We start from the raw sequence: 22,022 nt of genomic DNA, 5'->3' as shown, positions 1-22,022 counted from the left end.
TAGTCGCGGTAGCGACGAAGCTGACGGTGTCCGAGTGGGGCGGCCATGGCGTGGTGCGAGTGGTGGTGGTGGTGGTGGTGATGCGAGGGCGGGGGTCTTGACGGATGTACACTGGTCAAGGTCGTTTCGATAGCACAAACAACGAGCAATATATACATCCTCTCACATTGTACAGGAGGGTTTCGTAGCGTGCAACCCGAGGCTCTGAGGCTCATACTGAGAAAGCGAGGTCAGCACTTCGTACCAATGAGGCGATTCTCTCAACACAATGGCCAAACGACACAGCGAATACCGACAGACTCTCGCAACGATTTGCCAGCGATGTCGCTGACAGCGCAGCTTGAGACGTTTCTCTACCAATGAGAAGTCTCGGTACATGCACCATCGTTCGTCGAGCACCATCATTTGTCGAGCACCAACATCCGTCGAGCCCGTGAAAGCAATCAGAATGCACAGAGGTTGACACGTTTGCTCAGTTTCGTGGCTGGTGGCTGAAGGCGCAGCAGCGCCGTTGTCATGCTGCACGACACTCAAGCACATACGTGGAAGAGCCACCTTCGGACCAAATGAGAAACACATACGATGCTCATCACCGTCGACACACGATACCGGCGACGAGGCTTGCATGATGGACCCCACTTTCCGCGGAGAAGCGCGGAAAATTAAAATTAAAATTAGAGCGCATACACCCACGCGACGAACTTTTGGCAGGAGAAAATCTCGGGGGGGAAACATTTTCGCTCACCCGTGAGACGTCGAAACGGACAGTGAGACCGACTTTCAAACTTGGTTGCTGGCAATTGTCACGGAACTCTCGCTGCAATCACATCGCATGTGCATTTGAAGCCACAATTGCTTGAATCGCCGCTGTACATGCCAAGGCGCCTCCATGTCCAAAATCGCTTCGTCGGATTCCAGCGAAAATTGCTCTAAAAAATATTAATTTGGGCGCATACAGCCACGCGACGATCCGGGGAAGAGATCTCGGCTTGGGCGAAATTTTCCGTTCACCCTTGAGACAGCTGGATCGGCACTCTGGCTTGCCTTTCCGGCGAAATGGCCGACATTGCCTCGGCTTTCACTTTCTAAGAGCACACATTCGAGACTCTCAGGCGCCACTGTTGCATGGATTGCCGCTCTGCACGCGCCCGCGCGGCACGATTAGCAACTGCGAGGCGCTCGTACGCGGTGCGCGGCAAATTGATGTTGTATTTTATTTTTCGCTTCGGCATTTCGGGAACATGAAATTATGCAGAAAAAAATGACCCGGGTGGAGGGAAAATGGCGCTCCGCTTCAGCGCCGGCGTAGAAGCGCGTCCTCGCTGTCACTTTGTGCAATGTCGTACAGAAGCTTGTCGTGAATTGTGATCGCTCGTTGTACTGTAGCATCACGTTGCAATGCTATCTTGGCGCTCAGATCCGCATCAACTTGTTCGCAGGCTGCATGAGTGTGTGAAAGATGAATTGAGGCTTGCATCAACGAAGGCCGCGCGAGAAAAACGGTGACAGTCGGGCCGGTCGCCGATCCGGTGTCACGAGCAGGCTGGGAAACAGCAAGGTGTGTCACATACCGCTCAATGCATCGTCTTGAACCGTTCGGCAGCTGAAAGCGTGATACCAGCAGCGCTCAAGTGAGCGAAAACGCCATTCCGATGCGCGAAAGCTGTGCAGCAAGTCTTTCGTGCAACACGGCGTTTCGTTGATTGTGAGGTCAGAATTCTCGTTTGCCGTGAAGCGCACACTCTTCTGCAGCCTTGAGCCAGTGAAGTATTGAGAGACTGCTTTGATTCCTATCTGGACGACATTAAGCGAGCAAAATAGTCGGCTTTGGGCCATTTTGCGGTGCGTGAAAAGAGGCTTCAGAGTGTGCATCGCCAAGCGTACTCGATAGCAACGACGCAATGCAGACCGCCACCGCTGGGCTTTGATGTCGGCGTATCGATGGTGATCGCTTCCGGCGTACGCCATGGCAACGACGCAATGCAAACGCCATTGCCGGGCTTTGCTGTCGGCGTACAGACGGCGGTCCTTTTCGAGTGATTGTTCCATGCAAAAAACGCCATCGTTGCACAACTTTGAGGATGCCATGACTGTTATTTTGTCGCTCAGCCTCCCGGTACCAGCATGTATTGCACAGCACAGTCTCGAGCATGTCATGTCATCGTCGTTTCTGTGCATCAAAAGACTTCCTTGGGCTGAATGAGGCTTTCGGTTGCTATGATACGTGCGCTGTGAGAGGCCGATAGACCAAGAATGAGGGTTGTGAATGCTACCGTGACAGGAAAAAAGAGGGCATCGACGGCAATCCTCAACAGCGATGACTGCCGGTATGCCTCTGATGGTCTGTTCGTCGCTTCGAAAGATACGCTCAACACACTTCTTTCGTAAGGTTTCGCTATAGCTTTGCTCACTTTGGCTGTGCAAATGCTTGTTGTCTGCTGTAGAAACGTTTGATTCACATACGAGTCCGTCGCAGGTGGTCTGAAAGGATATAAACCTTGCCCGTCGTGACCGACTTTGAATCTTCTCAGCATACCAATCTCAATCGTCTCTCCCACGCCCCGTCTCTACCAGCCCAGCTCCCTCGTCTCGCCAACTTTGCCCCCAACAGGCTCTCTTTCCGACCATGCTTTGCGCCCCCGCCCAGATCGTCGAAGTCGACTCGGTCTCTCAGATTGTCACTGCCAAAGGTGTCGATTACGAGGTGACTGTTTCGGCTGTCGATGCCTACGTTTTCGACAAGGAAAAGTACGGCCTTTACATCAATGAAGGCCGCGTCTACATCTTCGGGAAGCTTGCTGCCGGCGACTTCTACAACAAGAAGCTGCAGCTTCACCGCTTCGTCTTTCCTGACGAGGTTCCCGCCAGTAAGTTGCTCTTTTCAGTATGCTTTCTAGCGAATTCTTTTAATTGACGCTCTCCTTTTGTTCTCTGATTTTGGTCACAGACATGGTGATCGATCACGCCGACCAGCGACCGCTCAACAACGTCCGCACGAACCTTCGTGCGGTCAGCCAGTCATTCAACGCGATGAACGTCACCCGCAAGAAACAAAGCGAATACTTTGTCGGTGTCAGGAAGACCAAGACCGGCAAGTTCTACGCGAAGTGGGGAAAGAAGCAGCTGGGTACGTTCGATACGGCTCGGATTGCAAAGACGGCTCGCAGTCTTGTTGCTCGAGGAGAAGGGAAGAAGTGGGAGGAGAGAGAGTCGGTCTTCGAGCCGACGGTGAAAGAGATGCAGGCGGCTATTCGGGGCATGGAGAAACGGAACGAAAAACGTGGTGTCTATGGGTTGGGAGGTCTGTCGCTTCACGTGTCGGGACTTTGGCAGGCCACTTTCCGGTCGACTCATCTCGGTTACTTCAAGACGAAGGAAGAGGGGCAGGCTCGCGTGGATGCAGCGATCGCAGAGTACGACAGGAAGAAGGAGGAAGAGGATGCAGCGGTCGTCATTCCAAGGACTACGGACGGAAATATTGCCTACCTGACTGCCTTGAACGGGGAGAAGGTTCTGGTCGACGACGACATCTACATGAAGATGTACCGCAATAAGATCTCTGTTGCAAAGGACGGGTACCCAAGGTTCTTGAACAGATATCTTCACCGGTCTGTTCTTTTGGACCCGTACAACACTCGCACGCACCACATGGATCATAGGAACGAGAACAAGCTGGACAATCGGAGGGCTAACCTACGCATCGTTCCTATTGTGGTGAATGCGATGAACGTCACGAAGGAGTCAAAGTTGGGATTTCGTGGAGTCGTTCAAAAACCCGATGGGAAGTTCAAGGGCTACGTTAACAACAGAAAAGTCTGGCCGCACAAGATCACTTCAAGGACTTTCGACACGGCCGAGGAAGCTTATGCCTGGCGTTTTGCACTTCACCAGCAGATCTATCCCGAGTTGTACAAGTAGTATAGCTTCATTCCAATCATTTCGTGTTCAAAGAAATCGCATTCATCTTTCAAAGTAGTAAATGTCTGTACATTCGCATCTCTGAACGCTTGTCACTAAGCCTTGACGAGGTCGTAGCCGGCATAACCCTGCTTCTTGCACTCGGCGAGCTCGGTGACGTACATCGGAATGCCTCCGGTGAAATTCAAAGCCTGCACCGGTTTGCCTGGGATGTTTCGACCCATGTACCAACCGTGACTCTCGTGGAAGAGCGTCTTGGCAGAGAGCTCGTTGATGTGTTCTCCAAATTTGGCCTCCGCCTCGCCCTGGACGTCGAACGAGGCGATCTTGTTGTCTCGCATGTACTTGATGAACTCGCACACCCATTCCGCCTGCACCTCCACCGTAGATGGTCCGTTCGAGTAGGCGGTAGGTCCGTGTGGACCGTACAGGAAGAAGAGGTTGGGGAATTTCTGTGCGATGGCAGCAGACCTCGAAGGAAATGGTCAGTGACAATAATCACAATGAAGACGATACCATGGCACAGTCTACGCTGCTGACTTACACTAGTGTTGAGACCGTTGAGCGAGTTGCAGCCCTGCGACCACTTCTCCGTGAGCGGAAGACCATCCTTACCGCGGATGTCGATCTGCTTGAAGCCACCGGTATGGGTATCGAAGCCCGTTGCGAGGATGATCTGGTCCAACTCAACCTCTCGGCCACTATTGAGCAGCACTCCCTTCTCGGTTAGCTCCTTGATGCCCTCATCGCCACCTCGCTTGATGGACACGATCTCGACGTTGTCCTGGTTCATCACCTCGTAGTAGTTTTGCTCGAGCGACGGTCGAACGGTGCCAAAGGTGTGGGGCCACTCTTTGGGGCAGAGGATCTCTCGCTTCTTGGGATCCTGGATACGCTGTTCGACCTTCTTCTGCCAGAAGTCGTAGGCGGTCTTGTTGGCAGCCTTATCTGCATACAGGTCGTGGAAGGTCTCGAGCCAAAAGTGGAAGCCGCCGCGCGCCCACAGCTCCTCGAAGACTTGCTGCCTTTCCTCGTCAGAGACTGAGAGGGTAGCACGAGGGTCAAAGTCGTAGTGGAAACCGCCGAAGGTCTTTTTGCGCTTGTCAAAGATCTCGGGGTAGATGTCCTTGAATGCTTCCTGTGCGCTTGCGTCGAGCTTCTGCTGACGCATGGGGAGTGCGAGGTTGGGAGTGCGGACAAAGACGGTCAGACGATCGACGAGAGGTCCGATCTCCTGACTGACCTGGATGCCCGAAGCGCCTGTCCCGATGACGGCCACCTTTTTGCCTGTGCAGTCGATGGACTCTTCCCATTCGCCGGTGTGGATGATCTGGCCTTTGTACTTGTCCATGCCGGGGATGTTGGGGATGTTGACCTTGGAGGCGAAGCCGAGGCAAAAGATGACGTGCTGAGCAGTGGCGGTGACGGTCTTGTCCTTGCTCGGTCCTGCGGTGACTGTCCACTGCTGGGCGGCATCGTCCCAGTGAGCGCTGTGAACACGGTGGTTGAAGCTGCAGTCCTTGCGAAGCTGCAACTTCTCGTCGAGGTGGTTGAAGTACTGACGGAGCTCCTTGTAGTCAGGATACTTGCAGGAAAAGTTCCACGATCTCCACACCTCTGGGAACGAGAGACCGTACAGTGGCACTTCGCTGTCTACGCGTGCGCCGGGGTAGCAGTTGAGTCTCCAGATGCCGCCAAAGTCGGCAGCAGCATCGTAGAGGTGGACCTTGAAGCCGAGCTTGCGGAGCATGTAAAGGTGGTAGATACCGGCAAAGCCGCCTCCAACAACGACAGCATCGTAGTGTTCAGTCATGGTGATGAGATGGTTGAGAAGAGGTAGGAGCGGATGAACACGCAAAGGTATGTTCGAGCGATCGATGGGGGGTTACTGTAAGCACGAGCTGTGATTTTATACAGTTCGCCTGTGAGTAAACAAGTCACCTCAGACAAGCTTCACATCGTCACAATCTAGAGCTCACCGAGTGTTGGTGGGCGGCAGCCTGCCGAGACACAGCCGAGTAGCCGTACCGTGTCCACAACGATTTTCTGGTGGGATAGAGTGTGGGAGGAGCAGGCAAAGAAAAAGTCGCAGTGCAGACAGACTCGACGCGCGCTTGTTTTTGGCGTTAGCCGACAGAATAGCCTGCGGAGTCAGAGCACAGGTTAAGCCGCAAGAGGGCAAGATGCGGTATTCCGCACAGGAGAGTTCGGGTGGGTCATCTGATCTGAAGACGTGCATGGTGTACAGCTAGGCATGTGGCAGACGGCACACGATAAGCGCCACTGCTGCAGTCATAGAGGCGAAGACGGAAGTGCGGGGTAAAGATACAGTGTAGTAGCATTGTGATGACTTCCTCGCTCTGCTGCCCGCACTAGACAGAAGCAGGAGTGTGCTGGCTCTGTCAGGGTCCGAAATATCGGTAAATGCGTCAAGGACGAGACACCGAACATGGTTCGCCGAAGGAAGCTTAGGTTCAACCGAGCACCCTACTGACATTGGGACACACTCGCTTGGCTGTGTTGTGACACCTTTGCCACGACCCGTGCTTGTACTTGCTTTCCTCTGATTGTAATCACCTTCAAATGCTCTTGCGAGACGCAGCTCATGGACCAGGTAGTTGGTCGAAGGGGTAAGCCACAGCTGGCTCGCAGCTACAGGGTTCATCATCGGAAACAACGTTTGACGTTGCTCGTGCGCCATTCCGACGTCGCATGCTGCAGGAAATGCAAGTGCGGAGAGGAAGCGCGTCAAAATTGTGCTGTACCCCGCACTTTCACTTGGCACAAACCGACAGCACACGGCGTTCCCGTTGGGGTCCTCTCGGATTTTTGTTCTGGCTCGTGCGGAGATGCGCAAATACGCATTTCCCGCTGCTGTAATTTTTGGCGAGCTTTGCCATCAACACTTGGCGTGCTCGCACCATGCTTTGTGTTGGTGCGACAGACCCTGCTTGGTTGAAAGAGTGTCGTCTACGAATCTAGACTTTAGCAGGAAGCAGGAAAACGTCGCTTTCGAGGATCTGTAGACCTTGCGAAACTGAAGAGATGTCCGGCGGGCTTGCCAAGCGAGTCGTGGCCGAGGCCCTGCTGCCGAGCTACCCACCAGTGCGGTATCATTGAATATTGGGGGATGTCGACGACCGAGTGTAGGCAACGATCGCTTTGTCTGACCTCCGATCGACCATCGGCGATGCTTCTGCTGATGTCGCCAAGCACCAAGTCGAGACCATCTAGAAAAGCTGATCAAACACAAGATTCGGTCGCCAAAATCCAACTTTGCGGGGAATTCTCGCTGGCCAGGTTAGCCGGTCCCGCGGACCTGACCAGCTTTGCGGAGAAGGACAAGGCCGACGATTGGACAGTGAGCGAGCGGCTCTCGACAAGTCTAACTCAGGGTCTGCCTTTTCCGACATTGCCGGCAATGGATTCTGTCTGCGTCAGAGTGCGGGGTGCCGTTGCATTGCTTGGCAGGAAAACAGTGCATGGGTCAACAACAGCGTCTATGTCCGGTCGTCACCGCATGTTCTTGTCCTTCTCACCTTTCTTCCACGACAACACTCTTGTCATTTCCAAGATCAGCAACGCGAATCATCACTCCTGACCCACGATGATCTTCACCTCGGCCTCCGAGCCCGTCAAGGAGCTCCCCGACGATCTCGATGTGTACGGATGCATGTACGAGTACTTCCCTCCCAGCCGTCCAGACTTGCGCAACACAGGTCTGCCACTCTTGATCGACGAGGAGACCGCGCAAGAGCTCACCTTCGAGCAGTCCAAGGAGATCACCGACCTTCTGTCGGTCGCTCTGTCCGAGGTGTGCGGTCTTGGACCCGATACTCGAGCCAGCATCTACGCTACCAACAGCGTCTACTTCCTCATGACCATCTGGGCCACACACCGGATAGGCGCTACACTTTCGCCTGCCAACCCGGCTTTCCTGGCGAAAGAGTTGACTTTCCAACTTGAGGCGTCCGACTCAAAGCTGCTTTTCATCTCGGACGACGAAGTCTCTAGGAAGAACGGTTTCGAGGCTGCAAAGCAGGCCAACATTCCCAAGGATCGCGTGATCATCATCCAGGAGCCCATGACGGTGCTCAAATACTCCGAGTCCAACTACGGCCGAATCCAGCGCAAGTCGCAAGGCGCTTGGACGCTCGCTGGGCTCATCGAGGAAGGCCGTGCTATCGTCAAGGCTAAAGGTCAAGCCATCCTCGATTCCACTCGTCACAAGCTCAAGCCTGGCGAGGGAAAGACCAAGATCGCCTTTTTGTCCTTCTCGTCGGGAACAACAGGCTTGCCCAAGGGTGTAGCCATCCAACATTACGCTGTCACATCGAATGCGCTGCAGACCATGGCGCACAACAAGGTCGGCAATAAGATCGGTGCTCCCGGTCGCTTCTGCCCAGGCAAAGACGTCTCGCTTGGCATCCTTCCGCAGAGTCATATCTTCGGCTTATCGACTTGCTCGCATTTTGTCTTCTTCGCCGGCATCGCCAACCTCGTCATGCGAAAGTTCCGTGGAATCGAGGCCATGATCAAGACCATCCTCAAGTACAAGATCAGCGTGTGGTGGCTGGTCCCGCCACAAGTGGTTCTCTTTTGCAAAGATCCCAGCGTAGAACCGTATCTTGACGACCTCCGTAGATTCAGCCGTTTTGCCATGGTCGGTGCCGCACCACTTTCAGACGACCTCAGTCGTCAGTTCACAAAACGTTTCCCAGACCTCGATTGGGGTCAAGGTTCCGGTATGACGGAAACGTGCTCCGTCACAACCATGTTGCCGGTCGGCGAGCGCGCCGTGATGGGCTCTGCCGGTCGCCTCATCTCCAACACTGAAGCCAAAGTGGTCGACTCCAACGGCAAAGAACTTGGCTACGACGAGTTGGGTGAATTGTGGCTGCGAGGACCACAGATCACGCTCGGCTACACCAACAATGAACAGGCCACCAAAGACACTTACCTTCCCGGCGGGTGGCTTCGCAGCGGAGACGAGGTCAAGATCAGCCGTGAGGGCGATGTGTTCTTCATCGACAGATTGAAAGAGTTGATCAAGGTCAAGGGCTTCCAGGTCGCGCCTGCCGAGCTGGAAGGATTCTTGCTGGATCATCCGGACGTGTCGGATTGCGGAGTAATTGGTATTCAAGACGAAGCTGCTGGTGAGCTTCCCTTTGCGTTCGTTGCACTCTCGCAGGATGCCAAGAAGCGAGTCCAGGAGCAAGAGGAAGCAATCAAGAGCTCTATCCTCAAGTTTGTCGCCGACAACAAGGTCAGATACAAACACCTCTGCGGTGTCGCTTTGTGAGTCTCATGACTTTTCCCATCTGTACACATCTTCCTACTAGAGATCCGACGTGCTGACACTTCTTTCGCACGCCAAAATCACATCGGTTCCTTTCCGAATAGCCTCGACGTAGTCCCCAAGACGGCATCGGGCAAAATCCTTCGTCGCGAAATGAGGGAAATGGCCAAAAAGCTGCCAGCAGAAGCCTTCAAAGAGAAACGCAAGGTGGTCGCCAAATTGTAAAGCTCATCGAGAACTGTCCCTCGCCGTCGCAATGTCACTCTGGCTTTGAATGCAATAACGAATGTTTCATAGAAATACAATATGACTGACAATCTGATCCGGACCATGCGAAGTGCCAACGCGACAGGCTAGAAGAGGCGTCTCCTCTTGCCCAAGCCAGGGAGCCCAGCATTTGTCCCCGGCGGATAATGCCCTGGTCTCTCGCGTTTCAAGTAATACTGTCGATGAGCTTCTCGAAGATGGTTCGGCCTCAGTGGTCCTGATTCCCCGCGTACCGATTGGATCTCGCGAGCCTTTTCGATGATCTCTCCGACAAAGATCTTTGCTACACCGGAGACCACCATGGCCACATGCTGCGAGACAGACTGCGACAGCACGTGGTTGACGAGCTTTCGCACGCTGGTCTTGTTCAACGCGCCTCTGCGCGAAGCCATGTGTCGATCGAGTTGATCTTCGTCCATGACCATGGAAAGTAGACCCATGTTGCGTTGCTGTGCTGCATAGATGGCTTCCTGCGTGGAGAAGTGGTCTCGACCTAGCTCTTCGACGCCGTCGTCCGGGTCGGCTTCCTCGTCTTCCCCTTCTTCGTCCTCCTCCGGCGCTGCAGCTTGTGGGTTGGGTGCCGGCTCGTCGTCGTCGTTCCCTTCGTCGTGTGGTCGCTGACTGCTGACGCGAGATGCGCCTGGTGTCGCTCCATCTCTGCCGATGGAGGACATGCGTGATGCCGATCTGGCAGTGGAAGATCTCGCCTTACCGCCGGCCTTGGCACCTGCTCTCGATGCGCCTGCCTTTTTGGATTTCGGCTTGGCATCTTTCGAAGGCGAGGCGGGAGTGGCAAAAGGTGCTGGTGAAGCGGTAGCAGAGGACGTCTGTGCCGGATCCGCTGCTTTCTTTTTGCTTGCTTTCTTCGCTTTGGGTGCCGGTGATGCAGCTGCATCTTTTGACGACTGTTCAGTCGAGCTAGAGGCAACCGCATCGTTGTTCGAAGCATCCGCTGGCTTCTTCTTTGGCTTTTTGGGCTTGGGCTTCGCTTCTGCTCCCTCGGTCTTGGGCTTGGCCGGCTTCTTCGCTTTCGGTGCCGAGGGCTTGTGCATCGATGACTCTGACGTTGCAGAGGGTGAGGCGGCAAAACTGCCGGGATTGTCGATCTCCATCTTGATGGGTACACCGGATGGATATGGCTGAGGTGCTTGCGCTACATAGGAGGGCCCCGGCATCGAGAAAGAAGATGCATCATTGAGTGAAGGCATAGTCGCAGCGATCTGAGCAGTCATCGCATCAAAGTCAGATGCATCCGTCATGGTAGCGTCGGGAGCCGGGAAGCCAGGCATCGAGCCGAAATCCATATTCATGTTGGCATCGCCGGCTCCGTACTCGATGGGCATGTCAAAGAAGGACGCTGGTATGACGCCTTCGCCCGCCATGTTTGGCAAGCTGCCGTCGTCTGGCAGTTGTGACGACGACATGGCTGCTGAAGTGGAATGGTCGAGAGGAGAAGATGTTTTGTCGTGCGGAGAGTATCAAGATGCGCACTTAGTTAGCTGTGAGGACCCTTCCAGCTCCACTTTCGCAAATGCGTACGTCACGTGAGTGTTTGTAAGATCGCAAGAATAATCGTTTTGCAAGAAGACTTTTCATGACAACGGCGATTCGCCGGAAGCGCTGTCGGAGCCTGGCCGAAACGGCTGCGATCGGATTCTTGCCGAAATTGAGCGTGACACGGTCCAAGAAGAAAGCGCAGAAAAATTGTTTTTCTCTCGCTCGTTGTGACATTTTGGAAGAATTTTTGTGCACAGCAGTTGGACTACTGTGGCCGAAGCAACACAACGTTTTGGTAGGTAGGTTAGGAACGTTGTTAGGAAGCTTTGCCGACCGCTGCTGTGCGGCCAAGAGCAGGGTTCACTCGATGCGAAAGAGCCGACACATTCTCTTGACAGGGCGAGTTGCTTGAGGCTGGGCCAATTTCGCTCCTCCGTAGTTTGCGACCACCATCTTCGTTCCTCCATCTCCTCAGAACACACCAAAATGGGCGTCATCACTCACCCCAACATCCGCGATGGATGGTTCCACGAGACCAACTCGCAATGGCCCGGTCAGGCCATGAGCCTCGAGGTTCAGCGCATCCTCCACCACGAAAAGTCTCTCTTCCAGGACGTCCTCGTCTTCGAGTCGACCACCTTCGGCAACGTCCTCGTCCTCGACGGTGTCATCCAGTGCACCGAGCGCGATGAGTTCTCCTACCAGGAGATGATCGCTCACCTTCCCATCGCATCGCACCCCAACCCCGAGCGTGTCCTCGTCATCGGCGGCGGTGACGGTGGTGTGCTCCGTGAGGTCGTCAAGCACGATTCGGTCAAAGAGGCCGTCCTCTGCGACATTGACGAGGCTGTTCCCCGTGTCTCGAAGCAGTATCTTCCTCACATGGCTGAGGGTCTTACCCACCCCAAGTCCACCGTCATCATCGGCGACGGTTTCAAATTCCTCCAGGACCCCAAGAACAAGGCAAGCTTCGACGTCATCATCACCGACTCGTCCGACCCGGTCGGTCCCGCCGAGGCTCTCTTCCAGCAGCCCTACTTTGCCCTTCTCAAGGGCGCCCTTAAGCCAGGAGGACACATTTCTACTCAGGCCGAGTGTGTCTGGATCCACCTCAACCTCATCGGCGAGCTTCGTCGATCCACCAAGGAGCTCTTCCCCGTTGCCGACTACGCTTTCACCACCATCCCCACCTACCCTTCAGGTCAGATCGGCTTCGTCGTCTGCTCGCTCGACGCCAACCGCAACGTGCGCGAGCCTCTGCGCGAAGTACCCAACTGCCGATACTACAACTCGCAGGTGCACAAGGCTGCGTTCACCGTCCCCGAGTTCGCTCGCAAGGTCATCGAGGATGGCGCACCCGCCCCTGGCCGTGTCATCCCCACTGGCGAAGGCATCGCCAAGACCAAGCGTGCTCCCAAGAAGATCCTGCTTCTCGGCTCTGGCTACGTCGCTGGTCCTTTTGCTTCGTACGTGACCCGCTTCCCCGAGTACAGCCTCACTGTTGCTTCGTCCAAGATCGAGCACTCGCAGCGCCTCACCGAAGGCCTCCACAACGCTACTGCTGCCGCCGTCGACGTCAACGATGCAGCCGCGCTCTCCGAGATCGTCAAGGGCCACGACATTGTCATCTCTCTCATCCCTTACATCTACCACGCCGCTGTGATCAAGGCTGCCTGCGAGCACAAGGTCAACGTTGTCACCACCTCGTACGTCTCGGACGCCATCCGTGCTCTCGAGTCCGAGATTCAGAAGGCAGGCATCACCGTCATGAACGAGATTGGCCTCGACCCTGGTCTCGACCACCTCTACGCTGTCAAGGCCATCGACGATGTCCACGCCGAAGGTGGCAAGATCAAGTCTTTCCTCTCCTACTGCGGTGGTCTGCCCGCTCCTGAGGCTGCTGACAACCCGCTCGGCTACAAGTTCTCGTGGTCGTCGCGTGGTGTTTTGCTCGCGCTCCGAAACACCGCCAAGTTCTGGCAAAGTGGCAAGGAGCTCACCGTTTCCGGCCCCGAGCTCATGGCTGCTGCCGACAGCTTCTACATCAATCCCGCCTTTGCCTTCGTCGCCTACCCCAACCGTGACTCGACTCCCTTCAAGCAGTGGTACAACATCCCCGAAGCTGAGACCGTTATCCGTGGTACCCTCCGATACCAGGGCTTCCCCGAGTTCATCCTTGCTCTCGTCAAGCTCGGCTTCCTCGACGAGGAGTCCAAGCCCTTCCTCGCCTACAACACCAAGGCCTCGTGGGCTGAGGTCACCGCCAAGATGGTTGGCGCCTCGTCCACTTCCGAGACCGACCTCATCGCCGGTGTCAAGTCCAAGGTTTCGTTCAAGTCGGCTCAGCAGGAGGAGACTATCATCCGCGGTCTTCGATGGCTCGACCTCTTCTCCACCACCGCTCCCGTCACTGTCCGCGGCACCGCCGCTCAGGAGGCCGAGAAGGTGGCCGGCAACCCGCTCGACTCGCTCTGCGCTACGCTCGAGGAGAAGTGCGCCTACGCACCCGGTGAGCGCGACATGGTCATGCTCCAGCACAAGTTCGAGATCGAGACCGCCAACGGCGAGCACAAGACGCTCACGTCGACCTTGCTCGACTACGGTATCCCTCACGGTGTTTCGTCGATGGCCAAGCTCGTCGGTGTGCCTTGCGCCATCGCTACCCGCCTGATCCTCGAAGGTCACCCTGCTCTTTCCAAGACTGGTATCCTTGCTCCTTACACCAAGGATATCTGCGACCCTATCCGTCTCGAGCTCGAGAAGGAGGGCATCGCTCTCGAGGAGCGATACGTGTAGATGCGCTTCGCTCTCGAAAAGCCCTTCTCTTTGTACATTCTTCTGCACGCACGGCATCAAAAGGTTTCATGTTCAATTATGGGACTACACGCATCTGGGCTTCGCCAGAAATGAGGCAACACTTCTTTGCTGACAATGATGGACACCGGCCGCAGCTTCATTCGAACAGCTGAGGCGCGAAATGTCGGATGGACCGAGGTCAGAGCTAGGATCACTTTGCAAATCTGCCTCCAGAGACATCATCGTATACGATCGGAGTGTGCTTGGGGATCCGTGAAACGGTCAAAGCGTGATACTGTTGATGAGTCAACTCGTCTGCCTGTATGGTTTCTCTGGTACCGGGCTGCACAATGTAGATTCTGTCTTTGGTACCGAAACGGAAGAGGCGGGGACTGGAGCCTTCATTGATCATCTTGACGTTGCCGTCGGGTGTCACTACGGTTCTCGCGGGTGAGCGACCGAAGCTGCGAACACGCTCGAGGACAGATGCGGCTGTGGGCGAGGAAGGAAGCATGTCGAGGGAGGGCAGGGACTCTGGTCTTACAAGCCAATGGTCGGCGTTGCGGTAGGCTCTGATCACGGGCTGGGAGACGGCTTCTGCCAATTCGGGCACAATTGGAGGCGCAGGTGCGGAAAAGATGAGAGTGAAGAAAGGAAACCAGGTGAGCAGAAGGAGGTGGACGGTGGAGCGAGAAGCCAGCATTGTAACAGACACTGGATACTTCGATTGACGGGAAGAAGTTTGAAGCCGATGGACCAGTTTGGATTAGGGAACTCGACTGAGGTCAGAGGACGAGACTTTTATACCATGTCGTCTCAGCATTGTTCGACTTTCAAGCCAGAGCCAGACGACCCGCCTTGGAGAGTCACCTAGCTTACGCTCGTAGTCCGAACTCTAGCCCCGACTTTCGAAGCCGTGACCTTGCGTTCAAAGTTTCCCAGCTCTTGGCAAGAGCTTTCTCTGTGCAGCAAATACTGCCAAGCGTCCAACAGAAGTCTTGGGCCAAATGAAGGCGGAGGTAACATTTTGAGAATGGCGACAAGAGGGATGAACTAGTGTCTTCTTGGCAGTCGAGCTCGCCCATCGTAAGGATTGTTATCTTGACCACCGTGGGACAACAATGGGTATGAACTTGCTAGAACAATATGAATGAGCTGGTGGGTATAAGTTGTGATCGGGTTTAGCTCGATGAAGGAAGTAAACACAATTTGTGCTTGATGTTGGATCCTTCGAGCATCCCACCTTGACAATGGCAAACATCATCGCTTGAGGCCCCTCCATCCACCCCCGCGAGATGAACGAGAAACACCAGGGTGGCCTTATCGGTGCGGGCTCGTACGATGTCGAGCGTTTCCACAAAGCACGACATACTTACTACGAAGTTCCCCATTGCCAAACAGGTCTCAGATAAAGTACACTGCCCATGATGCCCGGTGCAAAAGAGGAATCGATGTCATCGTCGACAGTCGACACTTGTGACATACTAGTTGAAGAGTACAATCGATTGCCAGAGCCACTACCTTGGCGGCAACCACTTTCTGCTGATAGAGCCAATCAAGCAGAGCTCTACAACTCGAGCTTGAGTTTCAGCTACTGTGACATCGTCAGTGGCCCTCAAGACACACATCCGAGCAGCGAGCGGCAACCAGGCTCGAGCGGCATCGAACAACGCTTGGCGACCGCCAGCAAGCCGGAAATACGCCGACGAATGTTGGCATCCGCATCTAACATTGATTTGGACGGGTTATTCTGTCTCGCTCGGACCGGGTGCCACCTTGCGCCAACGAGACTTTTGAGGCAAATTCGCAGAGGATTCGCAAACCGCGGCTCGCGAGACATGCATCGATAGCGTATCTGCAAGCCGCAATTGACCAGAAGCATTGTGCAGGTCCAGACGACTGCTCATCCGCCCCTTCCCAGAACCCCCACGGAAGGCTCGAGATTTGTTTTCCCGCTGCACGCGCAGGACCCAGCATGTGGTCGAGGTTTGCCTCTGCAGACAGAAAGCCCGCACTAAACTAAAAATAACGGTGCATGGGAACATTTCTGAAAACCACCTGATCTTGAATCGCATCTGGCATTTTTGCAGAGTCGGGCATCGAGCTTGATCGAGAAGTGCGGATCCAGGGTGCGTGAAGTGATCCTCTCCAGTGGTTCCCGGAGCCCGGCCACTTGGCGTTAGCGACCGCCTAGCGGCGCAGCGGCGCATTGCTGCTTGCTTGTTTGTTTGTCCCCGCGGATTCGCTTCGAGAACTGCGCCCTCCTCACTGCTGTACACTACGGTGTTCAAGAGTGGAAGCCGTGCACAACTCAAGGTCCCACTCAAACACACCGCTGAGAAAACACTATCCGAGCGAACGACGAGCAGCCCGCAAACACCCCAGCGTCGCTTGACAGATACTGAAACCCCACGCATCTCGCCAACCGGTGTCTTTGCCAGATGGCAAAAAGAGGCGAGCTTCGACTAGATTCGCGGGACGGAAATACACTCTGCCGGCTTCTAAGCGAGAACCAAGAGATTCAGGAGAATCGACACCAGACAGGCTCGAAGGAGCCACGCTGCTTCGGCTCTGAGAATTTGAGACGGCACTACAGTAGCTCGGTTTCTCCCCCTTACTCCCCCACGTCGATTGCTCTCCCCCGGATTTGTTCTGGTCTAAGAATTGATCATGGTCAAGCGTGGTCTCGCATATGGCGAGTCCCTGACCTCGCCTCTGTTCAGTATCAGGTTCATACTTCGGCACCGAGAAGGTGTGAGTGGCCCGTCGAGCAAGATGCGCGGACTACAGTCTAACAACATGATATTGGACGCTTTCAGTGAGCGCGCTGGCGCGTTCTTGCAGCGGCTGATAACGCTGCTGAGAAATGACGTCATGGGACGACGTGTCGGCTGCATCAACTTTCACGGTGCTAGGCTCATGCCGGAGGGCGCAGATATTGAACCTGATGATGCCGCGTTGCTGCCGTTAGAGGTCGCCAGCGAACTGCTGGCCTCGAACGTATACGCCTCGTTCAGTCGACATCGTACTGCTTCGAGAGGAAGCGGAAGGCCGTCGGCAGCGAGTCTCGTACGTGGTCTCACCGTGCACTGGATCCAGTTTAACGGCGCAGGGTCCTTCGAGGTTTCGCTCGGGAGCCTCTACCCGAACCAACGTTCCTCGAGACACAATAGACGACACCGCGTGTATTTGTCCTTCGGAACCTGTGTCGACCTTGCCGATACAGAAGTTGCTGTTGGGCGTCACGGAGAAACAAGCAGGGACCTCGCTCGCCAAGGCGTGGAACGTCCTCTAGGCGATTCGTGACATGTGTGGCTTGCAGCGACCAAGCGGGCCACCACCAAGGAGCATGCATTGACGTTCCACACGATAATGTAATGCAATGGAGTGGCAATGTTTGGCTTGACGCCTGATCAGGTCGGGCCTTTGCTGGCAACTTACACCAAGAGGCTGGCTTGTGCACCCACTCTCTTTCCCTCTGGCACAATGCAAGATTGCAGCTCCGCATTGAAGGCCTGGCGATTTGGCCACAGGAGATGTCCGACGGCATTTGAAAGTGACGAGCAATCGCCAGTTTTTTTTGGCAGTTTTCTCGTTTTCTCGAACCTGCAAGCTTTCCGCCGACTTGTCGAGGTGCGGCATCAGCTCGTTCGAGATCTCAACATCTTGACCATCATCGAGCGCAGCGTCTGAGTCTCAAAGCATTGGCTGTCAAGCTCGTCTCGTGATCTGGTGATGTCTCACCAAAGCAGAGCGGGGTGTGTTCGTTTGTTATCCGATACCGACTCTGACTGCGGATCACGTCTTCGGCGAGCGATGAACACGGGATCGCCTGTGCAAGGGTTGCGAGATCCCTCTGAATCGAAGCGACAAAGGATTCCCAGAGCGCGACTGATTCGCCAGAAGGCTTTTGCGCCGACAAGGAGAAGAATGCCGGCCGAGCGGTCCTGGTCGATGTGCCACCGTCTCGCACTCTAAGCCAACCTAGTAGATCCCTTTTTGGAAGGGGTAGTGCCTTGCCGCCCTCTAGAGACCGGTGAGTTGAGACATGGGGTCCTTCTCGCATCAACTACACAGACAACGTACTGGTGACTTGCACTACGTGCCACAATCGCCGTCTGGGATGCCACTGAGCGTTTCACAAGCATGGCGTGAACACCGTGACGCCCCGACAGTTCCTCCCGTCCTCTCACAGGACAATCAACGCCATCGACGGTGCGTTTCCAACACGATATAGGCCTTTATCGACCAATTTATCGGTCTGAAAAGGTCAGAGCGACGGATAGCATCATCGAGGCTGTCGGGGTCTGAAATCTTCCAGAAACGCCCAAGCTGCGGAGTCAATTAGCCGAGGTTGGTGAGAGAAAAAGGCAAGAGGAAAAAATATACGGTTATATCGAGATTGATCTGCCCATTGGAATGGCGCTTTGCTGCTGAGCTGGTTTGCACCCGAATAGATCATGCGGCAAAGCCGAAGCTCTCTCGTTCAAGGAGCTTGCTTCACTTGAGACGCAAATTGGAGAGCTTAAGCGGTTGTTGGACGGAACGACGGCGCTGTCTTCTTTCTCTCTTTGGTTTCAGGTCAATCTACGACGTTGAATCGTTTTGCCTATTGTTTGCAGATGGCTGACCACGTTGAGCTGTACAGTGGCTCGAAACCTTTTTTTACAGAGAACCCAAAACAAAATAAAAACAAAAAAGAAAGAGGAAATGAGAGCTCAGAGCGGGTTGGGCAGAGTGCGAGGTGGCTGGCGGAACGGAACACTTCTTCAGTGCATGCTGCTGTTTGCAAGTGCTGGGTCTGCTGCGGCGGGATTTCAAATTTCTTGCCGTCGTGCTTTTGGGCTCCATCTCTTGACCCTGTCTCTCCGCGGTGGTTAGTCAACTGTCTTGCCAGTGCGATGCACGGCCGCCTCGCCAAAGTGGCACATGCAAACCGGCCTGCAGACCGTATGCAGCTCTTCCTTCCTTTCTGCGGTCCAATCTTGGGACGGGAATTTCGAGCTTGCTTCGACTGCCCTCGCCCTGGCTCCGTCTGCCGCCCCCACTCCCTTGAAACCAGAATCAATCTGCGTTGTCGCAGCCGTTTGTCAAGCTGTCGGCTGCATTTCGTCGCAGTGAGACATGAATGGCAAGTCGCCACAACGTGCATCAGCGGTCACTTGCAAAGGGCGGAACTCTATCACAGAGCTGCCGGTGCTGCTTGCTTGCTTGCTTGCTTTGTTGTTTGCTGCCGCCGCTTATTGCTGCTGTGGCTGCCTGCGATCTCCCCTCGCTACGAGCTGTCACGGTTGGCGCAAGTCAGTGACCTCTTTCCTGCTGTTCGGCCTCTTGATTTTCCCCCTGTGATTCTTTTGGTGCTGCTGGGCTTGGCGATCCAGCGCTAGTGCGTGGAGATCTCGTCCACACCCATCTGCTGCAGCGGAGCAAGAGCGGCGCCTAATCCCTGTCTGAGCCCTTTTTGGGACGTCACCGTTGGTCGGCTGGACTTTCTCTATCACTCAGCCATGCCCAGACGCTTGGACCGAGCTGTCTGACGGCACCTTGTCCGTTCGCGTAACCTCGCCTCTGCGACGGATACGCACCTTTGGCTGTCCGAGTCCTCGCCCGTCGCCCGTTCGCTTGCCACGCCCTTTTTCACCACGCCTCGGACCACCACTTCTTCCTCTTCGGATCACGCCACCACCATCACCATCCCTTTCTAGCTCGCGTCACTTGGATCTTGCTTCCCTTCTACCTCGAGACGTGCCAAAACATCGCATCCTCCGCAAGAACAAACTTGACGACATCTGCTTGTAGTCGCACCTCTCACCCTCGCGAGCACCCTTCCGACAATCGCTCACGGTTCTCAACAATCGTCTCAGCCGGCTCAATTCCGATCGAAACGTGCATTCGCAGCATCATCGGATCATCCGCGACAAACTCTTCTCTACATTTGCTCTTTCGTTGCCATTGACGAGCACGAAGCCTGATCCAATCACGTTTCCCTTTGACGGCATCAGTTTACATTAAAAATGAGCACAAAGTAAGTTTCCACGCACGCGGGTCGGCCGCCCTCGCATACGACAGCCGCATAGCAAGCAGCACCGCCATACCGCTGTCTGTCAACATCTGCCAGATCGCCGGTATTCGCGCGCGCAGCGGCCACGACGCCCAAGTCAGAAGCTCCATTTGACCTTTCGCTTTGCCGCACATGCTGACAATGCCCCCTCATTTTCTATCGCTATTGTCATCCTCATTTTCACTCACAGCGCATACATGGAGCAGACCAACTACCCCGCGCACTACGGTGCATTGCCAGATAGATCTGCGCAGGTCTTTGCCACAGACTCCCACGAGCCTCGTGCGCCGCGTCCCTTTGAGGCGACGCATACTGCATCCAACGATACATACGGTACAGGTGCAATTGCAGCCCATCCGCAGCCAGGCGCTATGGCCGAGGGTCATTCGCCCATGTCGAGTGAGTATCCGTACATCTTGAGCTTCCCTCAAAAGCTGGCTTACCTCTCTTCCGGTTGCGTCGTGAAGCCTGAGACTAACCGCGAGAGCATCTTTTTGTCTTCTTTACCCCGCCAGGCTATCGTGGAAGCTTCTCGCATCCCTCCAACATGGGATTGCCGCATCACCGCCAGGACTCGATCTCCTCCATCTCGTCCCCCCACGATGTGACCGGCGGCTGGGCTCCTTCTTCTCCCGGCTTGACCGCAAGCCGACACGCATCCATCTATTCGCTCAATGGTCAATTTGACCAGGTCGGTTTGGGCAGCAGCATCGACAGCGGTTCTACCGCAAGCCACTTTTACGACCAGTCCCCTCCTTTGCACACCCAGGTCAGGTACGCACAAGGTCAGGCCGCAGACGCCCGACGCTTCTCGCTAGACGAACGGGCGATCCGCACGCAGCCCCAGCTTGGCAAATCCGGCCTGGCCTCGGCTGATTACCAGGTGCCCGGATCTTCCGGTCGTCATTGGCCATGGGGTGCCAATTCCTCTTCTAGCATTCACGGCCGCCATGCTTCCGTCTCTGCTGCGCCGCCGCAGGGCTACGACCATAACCGCATGGCCTACGGCGCCAATTCGGGCATGCAACCCGGCTATAGCTACGATGCAAACGCCATGTCTGCCATGTCGCCTCGCTACCGATCCATGAGTAGTTCGGCCGCCAGCGGTCGCGCCTATGGGAACGGCTATGGCGCCCCTGGTACCGCTGCCCACGCTGTTGCCGCCATGGGCTACGGCATGGCGCCCCACCTCGGTCCCGGCATGATGCTCGAAGGCGATCTCTCTGGGCCCGGTCCTGCCCGCAGAGCCAAGTTCAAGCGTAGCCGAACTGGCTGCCTTGTCTGCCGAAAGAGGAAGGTCAAGTGTAGCCAGGACGGCACGCCTTGCAAGCAGTGCCGTATCGGCAAGCGCGACTGCCATTACGATGACAGCCCTCAGAAGAAGAAGTCCACCAAGAAAGAGCGCTCGAGCGGCTCGATCGATGCCAGCAGCTCCGAGAAGGGCTCCAACGGCATCGCCCCAGCTCTTGCTCAAATGGGCGCCGAGCAGCATCAGAATGGTCACATGAACTCGACCGATCCCTACTACGCCACTATGGGCGCACTCGACCACCGCACCGACTCGAGCTCTGGCAGCGCAGGCGGTGTCACCTTCTCGATGCCCTTCTCGAACCAGCCCACGCCTGTCACGGCTCACTCGTCGACCACTGACAGCACCTGGTCCAACCCATCTCCTTTCGCCCCTGGACCGCATGGCGAGACCCATCCGGAGACGCACCAGGTCACTGCTGCTCACGCGGACGGCTACGGCTGGCCCGCCAAGCAGGACCACGTGCCTGCCCAAGCCACATCCTATGCCGATCCTTCTGTCGACCGAAACGCAGGCTACTGGAGCCAGCACCCGACTGCCTATCCACCTCGCGCTAGCAAGCTTGAGGTGTCTGAATCCTAGATCGCAGAATCGTTAGATGCAATGGGTTCGGTGCACTTTCTCGGTCGCCCTCTCGCAAAGAATTCCAGCTAAAGAACTGTTCCTCTACACCCAGTTACTTTCCGCTTTCTTCTCTCTATATCTCTGTCTCTATCTCTAATCTTCGGCATGCCAGCGGGCTCCGACCGACGAGCAAATCACATATCTTCGGTGATTCCGCCCGTACAGTGTCGGAGTCGCTCCTCCTTTCTCTGTGGAATCGCTCGTCTAGCTCCGTGTCCTCGTGTACTGCCTCTGCGCTTCGGCCAGAACTC

The 22,022-nt window shown here is 55.5% G+C and overlaps 10 protein-coding genes across 10 annotated transcripts; 5 read left to right on the top strand and 5 right to left on the bottom strand.

Annotated features, from left to right (window-relative positions):
• Nucleotides 1-162: 162 nt before the first annotated feature.
• Nucleotides 163-627, bottom strand: PHSY_006732 (predicted succinate-semialdehyde dehydrogenase; the record flags this gene model as incomplete). Its single annotated transcript, XM_012337331.1, has 1 exon — nucleotides 163-627. The coding sequence occupies one exon, from the start codon at nucleotides 625-627 to the stop codon at nucleotides 163-165; it is 465 nt and encodes a 154-aa protein (XP_012192721.1).
• Nucleotides 628-1,294: 667 nt separating this feature from the next.
• PHSY_006731 (hypothetical protein) lies at nucleotides 1,295-2,049 on the bottom strand (the record flags this gene model as incomplete). The annotated part of the gene is made up of 2 exons (XM_012337330.1): nucleotides 1,295-1,440; nucleotides 1,572-2,049. The coding sequence occupies 2 exons, from the start codon at nucleotides 2,047-2,049 to the stop codon at nucleotides 1,295-1,297; spliced, it is 624 nt and encodes a 207-aa protein (XP_012192720.1).
• Nucleotides 2,050-2,626: 577 nt separating this feature from the next.
• On the top strand, nucleotides 2,627-3,918 carry PHSY_006730 (hypothetical protein; the record flags this gene model as incomplete). The annotated part of the gene is made up of 2 exons (XM_012337329.1): nucleotides 2,627-2,867; nucleotides 2,948-3,918. 2 exons carry the CDS (start codon nucleotides 2,627-2,629, stop codon nucleotides 3,916-3,918), a joined length of 1,212 nt encoding a protein of 403 aa, XP_012192719.1.
• Nucleotides 3,919-4,013: 95 nt separating this feature from the next.
• On the bottom strand, nucleotides 4,014-5,731 carry PHSY_006729 (flavin-binding monooxygenase-like; the record flags this gene model as incomplete). Its single annotated transcript, XM_012337328.1, has 2 exons — nucleotides 4,014-4,370; nucleotides 4,463-5,731. 2 exons carry the CDS (start codon nucleotides 5,729-5,731, stop codon nucleotides 4,014-4,016), a joined length of 1,626 nt encoding a protein of 541 aa, XP_012192718.1.
• Nucleotides 5,732-7,525: 1,794 nt separating this feature from the next.
• Nucleotides 7,526-9,442, top strand: PHSY_006728 (4-coumarate-CoA ligase; the record flags this gene model as incomplete). The annotated part of the gene is made up of 2 exons (XM_012337327.1): nucleotides 7,526-9,216; nucleotides 9,322-9,442. The coding sequence occupies 2 exons, from the start codon at nucleotides 7,526-7,528 to the stop codon at nucleotides 9,440-9,442; spliced, it is 1,812 nt and encodes a 603-aa protein (XP_012192717.1).
• A 128-nt stretch (nucleotides 9,443-9,570) lies between these two features.
• Nucleotides 9,571-10,908, bottom strand: PHSY_006727 (hypothetical protein; the record flags this gene model as incomplete). Its single annotated transcript, XM_012337326.1, has 1 exon — nucleotides 9,571-10,908. One exon carries the CDS (start codon nucleotides 10,906-10,908, stop codon nucleotides 9,571-9,573), a length of 1,338 nt encoding a protein of 445 aa, XP_012192716.1.
• A 634-nt stretch (nucleotides 10,909-11,542) lies between these two features.
• On the top strand, nucleotides 11,543-13,777 carry PHSY_006726 (spermidine synthase; the record flags this gene model as incomplete). The annotated part of the gene is made up of 1 exon (XM_012337325.1): nucleotides 11,543-13,777. The coding sequence occupies one exon, from the start codon at nucleotides 11,543-11,545 to the stop codon at nucleotides 13,775-13,777; it is 2,235 nt and encodes a 744-aa protein (XP_012192715.1).
• A 211-nt stretch (nucleotides 13,778-13,988) lies between these two features.
• PHSY_006725 (hypothetical protein) lies at nucleotides 13,989-14,480 on the bottom strand (the record flags this gene model as incomplete). The annotated part of the gene is made up of 1 exon (XM_012337324.1): nucleotides 13,989-14,480. One exon carries the CDS (start codon nucleotides 14,478-14,480, stop codon nucleotides 13,989-13,991), a length of 492 nt encoding a protein of 163 aa, XP_012192714.1.
• Nucleotides 14,481-15,228: 748 nt separating this feature from the next.
• PHSY_006724 (methylenetetrahydrofolate reductase) lies at nucleotides 15,229-15,627 on the top strand (the record flags this gene model as incomplete). Its single annotated transcript, XM_012337323.1, has 1 exon — nucleotides 15,229-15,627. The coding sequence occupies one exon, from the start codon at nucleotides 15,229-15,231 to the stop codon at nucleotides 15,625-15,627; it is 399 nt and encodes a 132-aa protein (XP_012192713.1).
• Nucleotides 15,628-16,218: 591 nt separating this feature from the next.
• On the top strand, nucleotides 16,219-21,729 carry PHSY_006723 (hypothetical protein; the record flags this gene model as incomplete). Its single annotated transcript, XM_012337322.1, has 5 exons — nucleotides 16,219-16,529; nucleotides 16,749-16,846; nucleotides 17,311-17,410; nucleotides 20,029-20,237; nucleotides 20,354-21,729. The coding sequence occupies 5 exons, from the start codon at nucleotides 16,219-16,221 to the stop codon at nucleotides 21,727-21,729; spliced, it is 2,094 nt and encodes a 697-aa protein (XP_012192712.1).
• Nucleotides 21,730-22,022: the final 293 nt, after the last annotated feature.

This window comes from Pseudozyma hubeiensis, assembly GCF_000403515.1.
Source record: "Pseudozyma hubeiensis SY62 DNA, scaffold: PHS60, whole genome shotgun sequence".
Classification (NCBI taxonomy): Eukaryota; Fungi; Basidiomycota; class Ustilaginomycetes; order Ustilaginales; family Ustilaginaceae; genus Pseudozyma; species Pseudozyma hubeiensis.
The sequence above is the reverse complement of the archived record's forward strand: the minus strand, read 5'-3'. Positions and strand labels throughout refer to the sequence as shown.